Source organism: Choloepus didactylus, chromosome 5 (assembly GCF_015220235.1).
Source record: "Choloepus didactylus isolate mChoDid1 chromosome 5, mChoDid1.pri, whole genome shotgun sequence".
NCBI classification, from domain to species: Eukaryota; Metazoa; Chordata; class Mammalia; order Pilosa; family Megalonychidae; genus Choloepus; species Choloepus didactylus.
Window position 1 is genome coordinate 95,807,850 of NC_051311.1, and position 17,629 is coordinate 95,825,478.

Genomic DNA, 17,629 nt, shown 5'->3' on the forward strand with positions numbered 1-17,629 from the left:
TGAATTGCATCTTTTCGTAAGTTTGGCTTCACTGAAAGCTAATCTGTAGTTCCTATTCTTCCATTTTAACTCTTTACATACTCATAAACTTCTCAAATGAGAAGGGTAATGGGTATAATTCCATTATACCTTTTCTTCTCCAAAATACAAGTTTTGAAGGCTTTTCCACCATTACTTAGTCATGATTGCTTCCTCCTTTGCTGCAGATGCTGTTCCCATACTCTATCTGGTCTGAAGCTTACAGGAAAAAACCATAAGAACACACAATCCAAATGGAAAATGCAGTCTATTGAAAGTTGACTTTATTAAGTTTAATTCCAGAGTTTCTGAGGAACATCAACATTTAGGGTGCCAAGAAATATAAAGAAGATAGATGTGATTAAGTACAATTTAAGGCTTGCACATTTTTGGTGTTACAGTGCACAGGGTTATAAGAATAGCTTATTTAGGTCTTTGTAATGGCATCTCTTGAGCCCAGCTAGTATGACTCTAATAGGAGAACAGGAAAGGACATATCTAATGAGGAGGAACTGGCAATCTCTGCTAGCCCACAGCCCTGGCCTAAGTGAACTATAGTAAAGCTATTCTGCCTATATGATCAGCTTGGCCTTGCCTCCCTGGAAACCTCAAGCCCAGTTTTGACAATGATTTTTAGAAAATAAGACTTCTAGATGGAAACCAAGGAGCAATTTCCCAATCTTTGATACATGAAAGATGTTTCTCTTTGCCAACAGCCTCATCTTTTATTCAATCCACATTTCCTTTGTGTGGTATAGGTAAGGGAAGGATAGAGTGCAACTCTGGCTGATCCCACCCCCAAACTGACAGGGTGTGATCATTAGGTTCATGTGTCAACTTGGCTAGGTGATGGTGCCCAGGTGTCTGGTCAAGTAAGCACTGGCCTAACCATTACTGCAAGGACATTTGTGGCTGGTTAATAAACCAGAAGGTTGGTTTATCAAATCATCAGTCAATTGATTGCATCTGTGGCAGATTTCATCAACAAAGACATGTCTTCCACAACAAAAGAATTCAATCAAAAGGATTTAATTCAATCAATTGAAGACTTTTAAGAGAGAAGAGAGAACTTTCACTTTTTCTTCAGCCAGCCAGTCTCTCCTGGGGAGTTCAGGAGCTGCCAGCTTGCTGCCTGCCCTAGGGAATTTGGACTTGTGCATCCCCACAGTTGCATGAGATACTTTTATAAAATCTCATATTTACAGGTATCTCCTGTTGGTTCTGGTTTCTTAGAGAACCCTAACTAATACACAGGGAGAGAACAGACCAAAAACTTATGCTCATACATTCCCTGCTGAGTGGAATTCATTCCTTGCTGAGTGCAATGCTTGTCCCAGCCCCAAGAACTTATTTTGCCCAGTTAGAGCTGAGAGATAGATCAACTCCCCTTCATTTTACAGATGTGTAAGCTAAGGCCTGCAAAAATGAATGACATGCCTTAGTGGCACACGAATTACTAACATGGTCATAAATATTGATTCAAATTTCTCATTGAAGTCTGTTACGGTGTGGAACAGCTTTGTTTGCTTGTGTGGGGGTGTTTTATTGCTTTATTTTTTTTTATATACTCTGATTTTATTTCCTCACATTTTCGCAGGTTACCAAGAAATTATTCGAAATGTTTTCTTCTTGTAAAAAGGAAAAGTGAGAATGAATGGAAGAAAGGAAAGGAAAAAAGTAAGAAAGTTGTTGACTATGATTACCCCCACTTGTCACGGCCGCCCCAAACCCCTCCGAGTTTTCCTGCTCTCCACAGTCCCCATCTCTGGTTTCACCGCGGCTCCATTTCCTCTCCAGCTCCCTCTATTTCCCACAGCCTTGAAAGCCAGCCAACAGGGGTTCTACATTTTAAAAACCCTCGCCTGGCTGCCTTGCCTGGCTGCTCAAACGCCCAAGACCAGCTTTTTCGGGCTTCCAACTTCGGCAGCTCTTCCACCCCTTCCCGAAGGGGCAGGTTTGCACCGATCCGTCCGTGTGAGTAAGAGGAAAGATATTACCCCACTCCCACGGAGGGCGCCGGGAAGGGGAGCGCAAAAGGCCTGAAGGCCCCAGCTTCGCGGGGCAGTTCCCTGCTCCGGGGTCGCTCGCATGGCGCCCAGACCCGGGACCCTGGACCTCGCCGACTGCGCGATTGCCGGAGACGGCGGAATCGCGGGAGCGCGCAGTCTCCGGAGGGGGGCGCTGTCCGAGGGCACATGCACGGGAGCGCGCCCTGGGAGTGGTCCCGGGCTGGCGGGAGGGGCGGGTAGGGGCGGTGCCGCGGCGGCGCGCGGACGCCGAGCTCAGCCCGGCTTCGGTAGGCTGTGGGGCGGCCACGGTAGGGAGGGCGGCAGTCCTGGTAAACCAGAGCGTCAAATCCCCGGGCTTCGGGACGCTGAAGGGCGCCGGAGCGGAGGCCGGCCTTAGGCATAGCCGACCAAGGCTGCCTGCTCCTTTGCAAAGACCGTTTTCCTAGGTCCGAGAGACCGTTTAGGAAGTGGGTGGTGGTGGGGGTTTGGTCAACGTCGGGAGGCTTTCGAACCACCGCGTTAAGAAAGAAAAAAATCACCTGTGTTTCGAGTAGCACATCAGACGTGGAGGGAGCGACGATAATCTCTCGCTTTTGGCACAATGGGCTGTACGCTGAGCGCCGAGGACAAGGCGGCGGTGGAAAGGAGTAAGATGATCGACCGGAACCTCCGCGAGGATGGCGAGAAGGCGGCGCGAGAGGTCAAGCTGCTGCTGCTCGGTAAGGGCAGCCGGGCGGGACATCGGGGCGGCTGGCGGTTTGGGGGTCGGTTGGATCAGGCTGGCTGGCTATGCGCGGCACCCCGAGGTGGCCGTTTCGGGGTCCTTGGCGTTTTCAAACCCGAAGGGATTCGTGTCGAAGCGCCCGAGGATGGTTTTCCAGCGAGAGCCTGTCTGTAGTGTGTGGTGCAGAGCTGAGGGGGTTCCTCCTCTCCCCAGTCCTCTTCCTCCTCCCTGGAGAATGAGCACTCATCTTTGCTGGGGCAGGAGCTCCACTTCACTCCAGTGCTTTGGTATGGTCCCTGCAAGGAGCCGAGAAGCGATTTTAAGGCGGCGGATCGCTTGTGAACCTTTTTCTTTGAAGTTAGCTCAGACTTACAAAGATGAAGGGCCATTCGCGACAAGAAAATAAAAGCACCCCTCTCCTCCCCTCGGAAAACCCTTCAGACAAGGTTGTGGTTTCCCTTGTCAGAAGTGCCACGTTCCGTGAAATCAGTGCACCTTTGTAGGGCCTGTGTGCGGTTGAAATGTGTCTTTGCTGTTAACTTCCTACGGTGATTCAATAAGTGTTAAAAGAGCACTGATTTTATTTACCCTGCGTAAGGAAGTATGCTACACTGGATGCTTGATTTTTTGTTACCGGGGAAGCAGGGAAACCACCAAAGTTGGGTTACATTTGCTTCAGTAGTATAGGTAAGGCAGGATACTTGAATGGTGAAAAACGACGTGAAAGGTGCGAAGGGGTCACGCCGGACAACTGGATTCTCTTTTGATGCCATGGTTTCTGACGAATGAGGTTTGCCAGGGTCACGCCAGGCTTTTATTTGTTCTTAGTACTGTTCTCAAACGCTACGTGGAGGTCTTTTCCAGTTGTTTGGGGGGCGGGGGGACGGAGCATAAAAAGAGTAAACCGGGGTTTTGACTCTGATATAATAGGGACATATTCGCAGGTTAAGATTTTTAGATCTTTGAGTTGGGATTTGAATTTATTTGCTTGTCCCCCCACCCCCACCCCAGTTTTTAGGTACATGAGGGATTTTTCGGACTCTTGATTTGCACCTCCAGCGATTGCTTTTTTTTTTTTAAGTTATAATAAAAGGGAAATACTACACAAACCTGTTTTCAGTAGACTTCTGTTTCATTGGTTTATTGACTGCAGAAAAAATGGTGGGTTTTTTTTTCTCCCATCACTAGTAGGCTTAGAAGCAGCAAACTTGGCATGACTAAAAGTAATAATGATCTCAGTCATTTTGCAAGCAAACTGTGAAATAATTTTGCATTTTAAAGACCTGGATGTCTTTCTACCTCCCGACCCCCCAACATGTCTTTCTCAGTTGATACTGTTTACTAAGTTTTTACATTTATTAGAAATATAATATTTTACCAGGCCATTTTTTTAGTGTCTTTGAGCCTAGAAGAGACACAGCTTGCCACTGAAGCATGTGGGCTGCTCTTCTTGTGAATTGACTGTGCTTGAAAGCTGAAACGAAACAAAATGATTAGAAAGTTCTGCAGTTTTTACACTCCTGCTGATATTTCAGTGTGACTCTTATTTTGAGCCAGCCATCTACCATGTTTAAAGCAATTGGTGGTGGCATTTTAGGCTTTAATTAGATGACTGTTAGAGAGGGATGGGCTAGCATAAAGGTCAGAGGAGTTGGTGTTTTCAGAATAGAACAGTTTCTTAACCTTAGCACTATTGACTTTTTGGGCTGGATAATTCTGTGTTGTGGGGCTTTCTTGTGTACTGCAGAATGTTTAGCAGCATCTTTGGACTCTATTCATTAGATTGTGACTCTCCAATTAACCCCCCAAAATATCTCCAGACATTGCGAAATGTCTTCTGGTGGCCAAAAGCAACCCTGTGTTAGAATCACTGGTGAAGATTAGCAATGAAATGTAATTGAGTGTGTAATGTAGAACCAGAACTTCCATCTGTACAGCTGTCTACAGTGAGAGTTATGAGAAAGGTGCAGCAGAGTTACGGTTTTCAGAAAAACTTATGAAATTGTTATTTCTCCATACCAATAACGTTAAGAGTATTTCAAAATGATTTAAAAAAATACTTGTGTTAGGTAAGTGAATTCCTTCAACTCTGTTTTCTAGCTTTGATTTCTTGCTTTCTTGTCTTTCTCTTCCTTCTCTTCCCTCTGTAGAAATCTTGTCAAATTCCTTTCTCCTCCACTTGTTCCTTATTTATCTCACTCCCATTCTTCTCTATACTTTTGCCCAGTTTCTACACTCTAGTTTTATAAACAGAATGCTGGTTTACTTATTTCATAAATCTTAATTCCTAGAATGTTTGAAAACTTTTTTTTTCTAATTTGACTTTGGCAGTGATGCATGACCTTTGGTTCTCTTTTGGATGTTTAAAGCCATATGTGTAAACAGCTCAATAAAATCATTCCATATAAAATATGTCAATTGAATCAACTATGGAAATATAAAATGGTTTCTAGGTAGCTGGTGTAACCAATGTCACTTCCACTTGACATCGTCTTCTTCCTCTTTAATTATTTTATTTTTCCCATCAAATGATTTTTTTTCTACTTAAAATCCAAAGGCTCTAAAATACTGCATATTAAGTAGTTTATTATAGTGCATTTTTCTCTTAAGGAATCTGTGGTCTTTTTAGGCATCTGATGTGAGAAAATAGACACGAGGCTTGCACATAATTAGTAAAAAGAACATGGTATAGGGTATCTTATAAATTTTTTAAAAAATCTAAAGTATTTTACTGTCCTCATTAGGAGCAGTGAATTGGGCCTTAAAAAAGGGAGGATGTGGTCTGATCACTGACCTAAAGGAAATTAGGTCAGCTTTTGAATGGTTTAAATCTTTTAGGCTTATTTTAATATTAGAACAATAATCCTAAATATAGAAACTTATCTTAATAAAGAAAGTTTTCTTTCCATTATGTGGCTAATTGTTTTCGGAAAGCATCTTTTTAGTGTTTATCTTTTTATTGTTATCTTTGGTGTTTTATTTTTGAAGATGCCCTAATTTATTATCCTTTTAAGGTATCATTAGGTGTAGGCTGTTTTTCAGTAAGATTGTAGTGTACATATGGGTACTTACTATGTATTATTTCATTAATTTTTCTAAGTTGTAAGAGGCTAGATTGTGTAAAAGTAGAATTTTCATAAATCCTTTACTCCAAAGATCTGAGCATCCGTTTCCTTCATTCCACCTCATTAATCCTTCCCTTCAACCCATCTACCCCCACAAACAGACAAAAACCATATTCTTTATCTTTCTTTGGATTGGTTTAAGTTTTTACAGCTTAGGTGAAAATGAGATCAGGAGTTGCACCTCTTCCACTTGTTAGATATTTTTCCATTTCTGCCACTAAGCAGCTATTTTGGATGCTATAACATTACTCTTTTTTGCTCTCTTTGAACTTGCCTTATGACTTTCCTAGTTGAGAAATGAGCGTTATAGGACTTTTGTATTTGTATTGCTTTAGCTATTTCCTTAGAATTGGCTCAGGATCTTAGATGTCAGAAAGCCCATTTCCTTGAATAAATGGTATTATTTCAACATCTCACTGGTATACCTTGTATTAGCAGTTACTTTAAGTCAAAGGAAGTACAAAAGTGTATAAAGTGTATTTTGAAAGTACTGATTTTTCTTTATCTTCTGTTTTTATTCTCACTTTCATAATTCAAGTTCTTCTCTGCCTCTGGCAGCCTAATTCCAGTATACTTTACTGCTTCTGATCTTTCTTCTATCTGATTTATTCTTCTAATCATGGGTATCTTTTAAAAAAATTGTGCTAATTTCTTGCTCAGAAACCTTTGTTGACTTCTCCATTGCCTGCAGAATAAATATTTTCTTCTAGACCTGGCTTCGCCTTATCCTTATGCTGTTTTCCCTAGGGCAACTTCCTCCAAATGCTAACTCGCTGGCATATGTTAAAGCATATTTGCTCTCTATTACTGTTTAATCTTATGCCCTGCCTCTTTCCTGACTGCCCTATAAGAACTTGAGGGGCAGAATCTTTGACGTCATTCTCATATCTCTAGCAATCCTTCTACCTTATCATGTGCTTTGTAGTTCTTAATTATGTCAAATAATCTTTTGTAGACTATTGACTTACCTGGAATATAAGCCTTATACTTTGCCATTTTCAGTATAAATAGTAGAAAGTACTACTCAGAAAAACAATGTAAATAAAAAAGGAAAAATAAAAGTATGTGATGACCAAAATAAACACATGGTAAGTAAAAGCAACTTGTTTGAAAATTTTTTTCATGTTAATAACAACAGTTCATAGTCTTCATGTTTATTTGATAAGTTAGATAAATTTGAGAAAATTTCACTGAAGGACGGTTGGCTATGTTGCAGTTGTATTATTCTTTAAAAATATTAATTTGATTTTTTGTGGGGAAAGGTAAACCTTATTTTATAACCTTTCTTTTTGACCTCTTTTTAATGTAATTAAAATAATTTAATGTGTCAAATTTATCAATGGCAGGAAATATGATGCCTGTCTCAGTGGAAGATGTTATTTAAGCCTGAAAAAGCATGCTGTAATTTTTGAAACAAATATTGAGTGTTCAGCTACAATCTTAATTTTTAGTTTATTGTTCATGTTTCACTGTCTTGGAAGAATTCAAAATACAACATATCTGTCTGTGAAGACCTGAATGTATTGGTCACATTTAAAATGAGGGCATTTTCTTGGGGGGGCATTTACCCAATGTGTAGCACCAGAGGGGAACATTGGTGACATTCAGATCTCAAATGGTGCTAGAGCCTAACTGTGCCCAACACTTTAGTGTTTAGGCTGCTTTCTGCTATAACCTGTTAAATATTAATTAAAAGCCTTATCAGAAACAGATCAAAAATAATCTTTAAATGAATTTTCATTACTACTGATTTAGTGGCTTAAAACAACGTTAACTTTATTATCTTACAACTCTGAAGGACAGAAATCCAGATTAGGTTTCACTGGCTTCAAATCAAGATGTTGGGAGGGCTTCTTTCCATTTGGAGGTTCTAGGGGAGAGTCTTTTCCCTTGTCTTTTCCAACCTGTATTTAGAGGCTACCTGCTTTCCTTGGCTCATAGCCCTTTCCCCCATCTTCAAAGCCAGCAACCAGCAGTTGTCAGTGGCATCTTTTTCACTGGGATCACTCTTTTGCCCCCCTCGTTTACTTAAATTGGACCCACCTAACAATCTGGGATAACCTCCCCACCTCAAGATTGTCAACTCAGTCACCTCTTCAGAGTCTCTTCTGTGATGTAAGATAATACATTCCGATGTCCTGGGATTTGGGATGTGGACATCTTTGGGGGAGGGCATTATTCTGCCAAACACAGTCCACCCTCTGATTCCCAAAGATTCATGTCCATCCCACATGCAAACTGCATTCAACCCATCCCAACATCTCCAAAAGTCTCAAACCATTGCAGTATCAACTCAAGGCCCACAATCTCATCAGCTCAAAAATCCCAAATCTAATCATCTAAATCACTCATGAGGTGAGACTCTGGGTGTAATCCCTACTAGGGTAACATTCTTTATCTATGAATCTTAAATGAATCTTCTTTTTCTCCTGTGTATCCTAATTATACCATATTGAAATCATCTCGTGCATTTACTTTTTTATTTTTAATTTTCTGTTATCTCTTTCTATGAGTATGAATGTTGTTGGGTTGTTTATCACTTAATAGAATGACACATGATAGTCCTTTAAAAAATATTGGTTGAATGAATGAAGGATAGGTTATTGAACATTAAGTTTGGACATGCCATCTATTGAATAATAGTCCTTTAAAAGGAGCAAGTTGATACATTTTCCTTGTGCCATGGATAATTTTAGTGAATTTTGGCCTACCAGATCCTCATTTATCTTTTTTTTTTATATGTATCTGTTCTAGTTTGCTAATACTGCCAGAAAGCAAAACACCAGAGATCGATTGGCTTTTATAAAAGGGGTTTATTTGGTTACACAGTTATAGTCTTAAGGCCATAAAGTGTCCAAGGTAACACATCAGCAATCGGGTACCTTCACTGGAGGATGGCCAATGGTGTCCGGAAAACCTCTGTTAGCTGGGAAGGCATGTGGCTGGCATCTGCTTCAAAGTTCTGGTTTCAAAATGGCATTTTCCCAGGCCATTCCTCTCTAGGCTGCAGTTCCTCAAAAATGTCACTCTTAGTTGCACTTGGGATATTTGTCCTCTCTCACCTTCTCTGGAGTAAGAGTCTGCTTTCAATGGCCATTTTCAAACGGTCTCTCATCTACAGCTCCTGTGCTTTCTTCAAAGTGTCCCTCTTGGCTGTAGCTCCTCTTCAAAACATCACTCACAGCTGTACTCAGTTCCCTCTGCCCGTCAGCTCATTTATATGGCTCCACTGTTCAATTTAGAATGGGCGGAGCAACACCTCCATGGAAATTATCCAATCAGAGTCATCACCCACAGTTGGGTGGGGCGCATCTCCAAAGAAACACTCAAAGAAATCTAATCAAAACTGATAATGTCTGCCCACACAAGATTACATCAAAGATAATGGCGTTTAGGGGGACAAAATAAATTCAAACTGGCACAGTATCTCATTGGTTAGAGTAACTAAAACCTACTACATTATTCCTAACAGTTCTAAAAATTGAAATTGATTTGGGGGACCACATTCTTGGGGCATGATCATAAAAAATATTGTGACTCTTGGTAAATTAAATTGTAGAGTATAATGTGATTTTTATATTTGTATATTTTGGGCACTTCTTTCAACAGTACTGTTCCATTGCTACCTCATACATTCATATTCGACTGCTTACTTAAAGCTAATCCAGCAGTGTATGTAACAAGGAATTGATTATATTCTCACCACCTTCTTTCACACAAGGATGATGTGAGTGTGGATAAAGCTGGCTTTTGGGAGCCAGCGCTCTCAGAAGGTCACCACCAGTCTGCTGTTTATGTCTTGCCTATCCTTGTGAGAATTATCGTTGGTGGCAATTGTAAAGGGCGTTTTATCTTCTGATGTTGAGTTACACCTTAGACTTAGAAAATCCTTAAGAAGATTTACAGTTTACTTAGGGAAATAAAATGTATACCTAAAAATAATTCTTCATAATGGCAAGATAGGGGAAGAATGGAATAATAATAAATGTTTGGGGAAGTGAGCCTTAATATTGGAGGTTTTAATGTTGATCTTGTAGAGTGGCAGGCATAGCACAACTCTAAGAAATTATTGTAGCTATAAATCTGTCAACATTTTAAATGTATTTCTATGTATACTGTTTGATCCTGATTGGTTGTAAGCTCTGTGTTGTGCAGAAATTTAGGATTTAGATGACACTTTGCTGTCAAGGAATTGCATTTTGTTACGTTCTCCAGATATGACGCTTTTATCCCTACAAGATGTATTTAGCTCTGTAAGGAGAATCTCCAGATAGGGAAAGGCAGTTGTCAGTAAAATGTTTCCCTTAAGACCTTAGGCAAGTTACCCAAGTTCTGTAAGGGTCAGTTTTCTTTTATAAATGCAGGGTAATAAAGATATCTACCTCATAGGGCTGTTAGGGGACTAAGTCACCTACAGTTAGAACATTGCATGGCATATACATTTTTAATAAATATGAGTTGTTATTATAAATACCTTAGAGACTCTTGGGGGTCAGCCTTCTTTCTTTGCCTCTTTGCAGTTTAATCCCATAATGGTCATGGACAGTAAATCCTTTGTTTCTTCTTAGCAGAGGGTATGTGTGTTGCAAAGGTATTGAGAAGTACAAAATCATTCTTAATTACTGGTTTCAGATCCCACCATAGCTTTCTTGTGGGTCTTGGGTGTCTGTTAACCGGTTCCCTGCCTGGACTAGACCAGGTAAATATCTGTGCTATGATGAGAATTCTATATTGTCAATTTTAAGTAATTGGAAACTTCTGCAAATGCTTTAAAAGTAATTTTCTCTTTTTTTATTGCCTATTTTTAGAATAAACACAATGGTTCTTGCAAACTTGCCTTTTATCTTACTTGAAAATAAAACAAAGCTGTTAGTATAAATTGTGAAACATTATTTGCGCTGATTCAAATGAATGTGCTATTTCTCAGGGGAGTTTATGATTACTTGCCACAAATTTAAAGAACTTTCTGAAACTCCCTGTACTGATGACTCAAAGAGATTCCTATTAAAACTCAAGAATTATCATGAATTAATATCTAACGGGAAAAGCAAAAAGCATCTCTTGAAAAGTGGTAGTAACCTGGATGTAGAAGCAATGAAGCATTGAATCTGTGATAATTTTTCTGCCTTTTAATAATTTTTTAAATATAAATAATGAATGTATTGAAATTTTATTCATGACATAATCAAAGCACACATATATTTTTGTTTCCCACCATACTTTAAAAAATTTAAATTATGAAGTATTCCTTTTAAACAAGTTAAAAATTCCTTAGGTATATAACTTATCTTGGCATTATTATTTTTTTCTTCAATTCAGTTTTATTGAAATGTATTCATATACCCTACAGTCATCCACAGTGTACAATCAGTTGTTCACAGTACCATCATGTAGTTGTGCTGTCATCACTGAAATCAATTTTTTAAGTTTCATTACTTCAAAAAAAAATAAGAATAAGAATAAAAACACAAGTAAAGAACACTGAAAACATCCCATCCCCCCATCCCCTCTATTGTTCATTTAATTTTTGTTCCCATTTTCCTACTCAACTGTCCATCCATTGGATAGAGGGAGTGGGAGCCACAAGGTTTTTACAATCCCACAGTCACACATTGTAAGCTATATAGTTATACAATCGTCTTCCAGAATCAAGGCTACTGGGTTGCAGTTCAACGGTTTCAGGTATTTTCTTCTAGCTTTTCCAATACACTAAAAACTAAAAAGGGATATCTAACTATTGTATAAGAATAACCTCCAGAATGACTTCTTGACTCCATTTGAAATCTCTCAGCCACTGAAACTTTATTTTGTTTCATTTCTCTTCCCCCTTTTGGTCAAGAAGACTTTCTCAATCCCATGATACCGGGTGCAGGCTTATCCCCGAAATCATGTCCCACATTGCCAGGGAGATTTACCCTCCTGGGAGTCATGTCCCACATAGGGGTCAGGGCAGTAAGTTTACCTGCCAAGAGGGCTTAGAGAGAGAGAGGCCACATCTGAACAACAAAAGTGGTTCTCTGGGGGAGACTCTTAGGCACAATTACAAGTAGGCTTAGCCTCTCGTTTGCAAGCTTCGTAATGGCAAGCCCCAAGATTGAGAGCTTGGTCTTCTAAATTGGTTTTAGAAGGAGTCCCTTAAGATTTAGCATTGAATTGCCTGGAACTCCTCTTCTTTTTACCTTGTCTATCTAACATGCAATCTAGGATTTTTTCCAGTAACCTGATGATCTAATCTATGCTGCTTTCCCCCTTTGTTTGGACACATGGCTCTTAGTTTAAAGTCTCTTCTTAAGGTTTACTAATTTTCATCTTGATTGTATTCAGAGGCATTGAACCTGTGAGTACACCAATATTAAGATCAATATTATATAATGGATGTCAGAAAAATTGCCTTATTTTCTTGTGGGTTGATGGTAGTTCTAGAAAAAATTACCTTATTATCTTATATGAGATGAAGGTAGTTCTGAAGCTAATATAATTTCAAGAATTGCATTTATTTCCATACAATTTAAAATTGGTCCATTTTTGGTAGCTCACTAAGTTTTCACAAACTCACCAGTGAAGTCAGCAACCAGATCAAGAAATATATGCAAAGAGTGTGTTGTGCTGGTAGAAAGTCCTGGTCAAGAAACTTGTAACTGATCAAATTGCACTGCCCTAGTTCAGGACCAGCAACCTGCATTTGTTCCCACTCACCTGTCCTCCCTTAACTTCAGGATCTTTCTCCGTCCACTGTGATTCTTGCTTTACCATCTTCATGCTTCTTTAATGACTCCTGTTTCCTGGTCTAGAACCATGCTTAAGTCATGCCCAGCATTAAAAGTAATAAAATTCAAACAAAACTTTCATAAACCCTTTAAATAATTTCTAATCTCTTGCATTATTTTTTCATCTGTTTTTTTTTCAAAATATTAGGCTGCGCTCACAGTTTTATTTTCTCACTTCCCATTCATTATTTAAATTAAAAATTTTTTTTTTTTAATTGCAGACTATTTCATTGTTACAGAGGCATTGGGAAATAATAGATACTCATGTAACCCACACCTATATATTTTTTAAAAAGATAATGTGCCTATTCTTTTTCTTTTCTCTTTGGAGTTCCTTTTATGTGTAAGTTGTGCTTCTTATTTTAACTTCTGTATCTCTTAACCTATCTCTGTTTTTTTTTTTTTAAATCTCTTTATCTTTTGTGCAATTTATATATCTCCCAGTTCACTATTCTCTCTTCAGTAATTATCTAATCTGTTTTTTAATGTATGGAGTATTAAATTTTAATGGTGATATTTTCATTCCTAGAAATCTTTTAGTACGCCTTTAAAATAGTTTATTATTCTATTCTTGTATTTCTCTGCTAGCTTGTTTTTTTATTCAGTCATTTTCATTATACCATATCTATGTCATTGTCTCTCTGAGAAATGTGTTGTTTGAAATTCTTGTGGTTCATCTATTTATGGTGATTGTCTGTATCTCATGGTAGATTTCTTCCTCCTGTAATTTTTTTGTTACAGTTAATAATAAGCTCATTAACTAGAACGTAGGTTGTGTGAATCCTGTGCACCTTGGGCTGGCTGCAGTTTTCTTTTAGTCCTGTGGGGAGGGGAGTGGGAGGCAGGTCTCTTTCTTTCTCCTCCCTCCCTCCTCTCCTACTTCCCTTCTTTGTATTGTGGTAGCATATGTACAGCATAGTTTCCCATTTTAACCACTCTCATGTGTACAATTCAGTGATATTAATTACATTCTCAATATTTTGCTACTAACACCACCATCTGTTACCAAAACTTGCATCATGCCAAACAGAATGTTTATTTCTTACTTACCTTAATACATTGTGTCCAAAAACAAAAGTCATCATCTCTCACTCCCTTATCCAACTGCTTTCTCCTTATTCCTGTTTTCTTTTACTTAGTTGGTGACACCACCAATTCTTGACTCCTCATTTGCCTTCACACCCAGTAAATCAACAGTCTCAAGAGAATTTATTTGCTAAAATATTTTACTTATTTTTCAGTCTCACAATTTATGATCCAGCAACACTGATCTTATGATTTGCCTTCATTTCTGTGCTAATTTTCCCCTCCATCCATCTTTTGCTCATATGGTCTTTGCTTGTGTTGAGAGGGGAGTTTGGGGTGTGTGTTTGTGTTGGTGGGGACTCCTAGAACTATTTTGGGGATCTCCTCATTGATTTCCATTGTGCCCTTGTCCCTGGCAGGCAGCTTATTTCTTATCTTCTGGCAGTGTGAAGTGTGCTGCCGAAGTGTGAATATACTTGTTGGTTCATTACCTCACATCTTCGTCATGGCCAGGACCGTCTTTCTTGCCCTTTAGTGCTCGTGAATACTGTGGATCTCCTGATCTATTTTCCCCAGGCCGGAGTCTGCTGCAGAGCCAGTCCATGGTAGTGAGAGTCTTAGCTAGCTCCAGTGCCCTGTCTTCTCCAGTCCCCTCAAGCATGTGGAAGATTATGTGTTGTGTCAATTCCACAGAGGTCCCAATGTGCTGGGGTGTTGTGGATTGGAATGGTATTAATGATATTGAATCCCAAAAATATTGTAAACGTTTTCTCTACATTTAGAATGTTAACCACTGGAGTACATTTTTTCCTTAAAGTTACTTTACTTTTATTTGTGCTGCATAAAAATCATTTTAACCATTTTAAGTGGAGAACTCTTTGACATTAAGTACATTGACAATACTGTGTAACTTTTACCACTATTTCCAGACTATTTGATCATCCTAAACCAAAACTCATACTGATACCCAGTCGCTTTGACACCCTGCTCCAGTGCCAGGGCTGTGCTGTGAGGTTTGCTGTCACCCTCCTTGCTGCACCATGACCATTATCTCCCCCGATGAATGCGGACCCTTCATTGACGACACGTTGGATTGGCTTCCAAGACGTCTTAATAAATGTACTTGTTCACCTTCTGTTGGCCTTGGGCCAATGGTCTTTAGAGACTCTGGTATCCTCCACCTTTAAATGTGTTGGGTGCCCTTCACCTGGTTATTGCTTATTGGTTATGTTGATGGCTTGTGATTAAACAAGCAAATAAATTTCATTGAGCATTTTGAATGTGCTTTTAAGTGCTGAATTTTCTTTTGATTCTATCTGCTTTCCGTTTGTTACCACAATTACATTTGCAAGACATGGGTGAGCACAAGCATTCTTCTGCTTAACCACATGGCTCACCACACTTTTCCACCATGCTGCTTAGATATGGCTGCTGCTCTGTTGCTGCCAAGGCTGCCTGGGAGATTTTCTTCTCCCAGAACCTCAAATAGCAACTATCAGAAGTCTTGCTGCCTTTAGCAATCTCTTCATCTTTTTTGTCATACCAATCACCTCTGAAACTTTGGCCCAAAGAGTATCTCAGAGATCTGGTTCCTTGCCTCTCTTATCCCCATCTGGCTTTCACAGTTGCTACTAGGGCACTGATTGCCCCATGCTCTTGCAGGTGCCTCTCAGGTTTAAAGCTTCTGCCATCAATGCCTGAAAATGTAGGCCACTTGTAAGCTTTCATTTCTATTTGAATGGCTCTAATGCAGCCTGTGTGCCTCTTCTCCCTTTATTCATATAAATGAAAAAGGGAGAAAATGCACACTAATAATTTTCAGATTATTGCCCACATTACATTCCTTACTGTCCCTTACACTTTGGTCGATTTAGGTTTCTTTCCCAATTGTATCTAGTGTATGTACTTACCTTATTTTCCTAGAGCAGCACCTCAAACTTTAATGTGCATATGCATTATTTGGGAACCTTCTAAAATGCAGATTCTCATTGTGTAGGTCTGGGATGAGGTCTGAAATTCTGCATTTCTAACAGGCTTTCAGTGTGCCTGTGCCACTTTTTCACTGTCCATTCCATCCTTTGAGGAGCAAAGTCCTAGAGATCCTGTTGGCTCTTATCCCTTTATCCAGTTCATAATCATTTCCGAAGATTTCACCTGCCTTTGCCACATTCATGAAGGCTTCTATAACCTTATCATTTTTAAATAGTTAAAAGTTTTTGAAAGTGTTTAAAACCATGCCTTGCACAAAGCAAGCACTTATGTTTTATATATTCACATATAGGTATAACACATTATATATAATGCCTATTACATACATAAATATTGTAATTTTTATTAAATGGTTAAGCTTCTAATGTTAACTTGAAACCTTTTTTAGTAGTTCATGTTGAGAAAAACTATTTGATATTATCTTACTTGGCAACATACATAGTGCTTCTTTGATAGAGACCAAAAATTGAAATTAGTGACAAATTATCTGTGTTTTTAGCAAGAATTTAAAAAATGGATTGTGCCGGTTTGAATGTATTATGTCTCCCAAAACGCCATTATCTTTGATGTAATCTTGTGTGGGCAGACCTATCAGTGTTAATTATATTGAAATTCTTTGAGTGTTTCCATGGAGATGTGCCCCACCCAACTGTGGGTGATGACTCTGATTGAATAATTTCCATGGAGGTGTTGGCCCGCCCATTGGATGGGTCTGAATTAAATTACTGATGCACTATATAAGATCAGACAGAAGGAGTGATCTTGCCACAGCCAAGAGGAACACTTGGAAGAAAGCACAGGAGCTGTAGGTGAGAGACATTTTGAAGATAGCTGTTGAAAGCAGACTCTTGCTCCAGCAAGCTTAAGAGAGGACAAATACCTTAGCTTAAGAGAGGACAAATACCCCAAGTGCAACTAAGAGTGACATTTCTGAGGAACCGCAGCCTAGAGAAGAACGTCCTGGGAGAAAGCCATTTTGAAACCAGAACTTGAAGCAGATGCCAGCCACGTGCCTTCCCAGCTAAACAGAGGTTTTCCAGACACCATTGGCCATCCTTCAGTGAAGGTACCCGATTGTTCATGCCTTACCTTGGACACTTTATGGGCTTAAGACTGTAACTGTAACCAAATAAACCCCCTTTTATAAAAGCCAATCCATTTCTGGCGTTTTGCATTCTGGCAGCACTATAGCAAACTAGAACAGGCAGTGGGAAGGAGCGGTATAGAAATAGTTTCTGTATATACTATTGAAGTTAAGTCAATGTCAAAGCACATGAGATTGTTACAGATTTAGGATGTTAAATTTACACCCTATTTTAAATACAAAGAAAATATTGGCAAACATGCAAGCTCAAAGAGTCAGAAATTAAAGAGTACAGGTTGCCAGGGGCAGGGAACAGGGAGAATGGGAGCTAACGCAAAATGAGTGTAGGGATTCTTTTTGGAAAGATGGGGAAGTTTTAGTGTGGAAGGTGGTGACGGTTGGGCAACGTAAGTGAATGTGCTTAATGCTGCTGAATGGTATGCTTGGGAGTGGTTGAGATGGGGAAGTTTGTGTTGTATGTATGTTCCTAGAACTCTGAGACAATGAATTTGTTGTTTTTTGTTTTGTTTTGTTTTGTTTTTGTAAAGCCTCTGGGTTTTTCTCCCTTCCTTTGTGTCTTAGTATGTAGTAAACCATCCTGAATTTGTTTTGGATCATTGCATTTTGTAGGTCAAGTTGAATTTTATTGCTTTTTGCCAAAGGCAATTCTAAAATTTTCAGAGCAATGAGTAAGTGATGAATATCAGAGTAAGCACATTGTGATGCTTAGAATTTCAGAACTAATTTTTGAGACAAATACAGCCCCTTGTAGTTTCAGAAGTCACATCTAAAATATCTGAAGTCTAATTTAAAAGTAACCAAAATGAAAAGAGTGACTGAAAAATATAAAACTTTTAACATCATTTTGGTAGTGGCTGCCTTTGGAG

General features: G+C 39.2%; 1 protein-coding gene across 2 annotated transcripts in view; it reads left to right on the forward strand.

The window, feature by feature from the left end:
- The first annotated feature begins 1,854 nt into the window (after window positions 1-1,854).
- Window positions 1,855-17,629, forward strand: part of GNAI1 (G protein subunit alpha i1) — an 82,397-nt gene continuing 66,622 nt past the window's right edge. Inside the window, exons 1-2 of one of the 2 annotated variants that reach the window (XM_037836513.1) lie at window positions 1,855-1,992; window positions 2,582-2,746. In XM_037836513.1, coding sequence (XP_037692441.1) covers window positions 2,629-2,746 — 118 coding nt within the window. In that variant the 5' untranslated portion in view covers window positions 1,855-1,992; window positions 2,582-2,628. Of the gene's footprint in view, window positions 1,993-2,300; window positions 2,747-17,629 lie in introns of those variants that run through there. The other variant, XM_037836512.1, reaches the window with a different exon arrangement.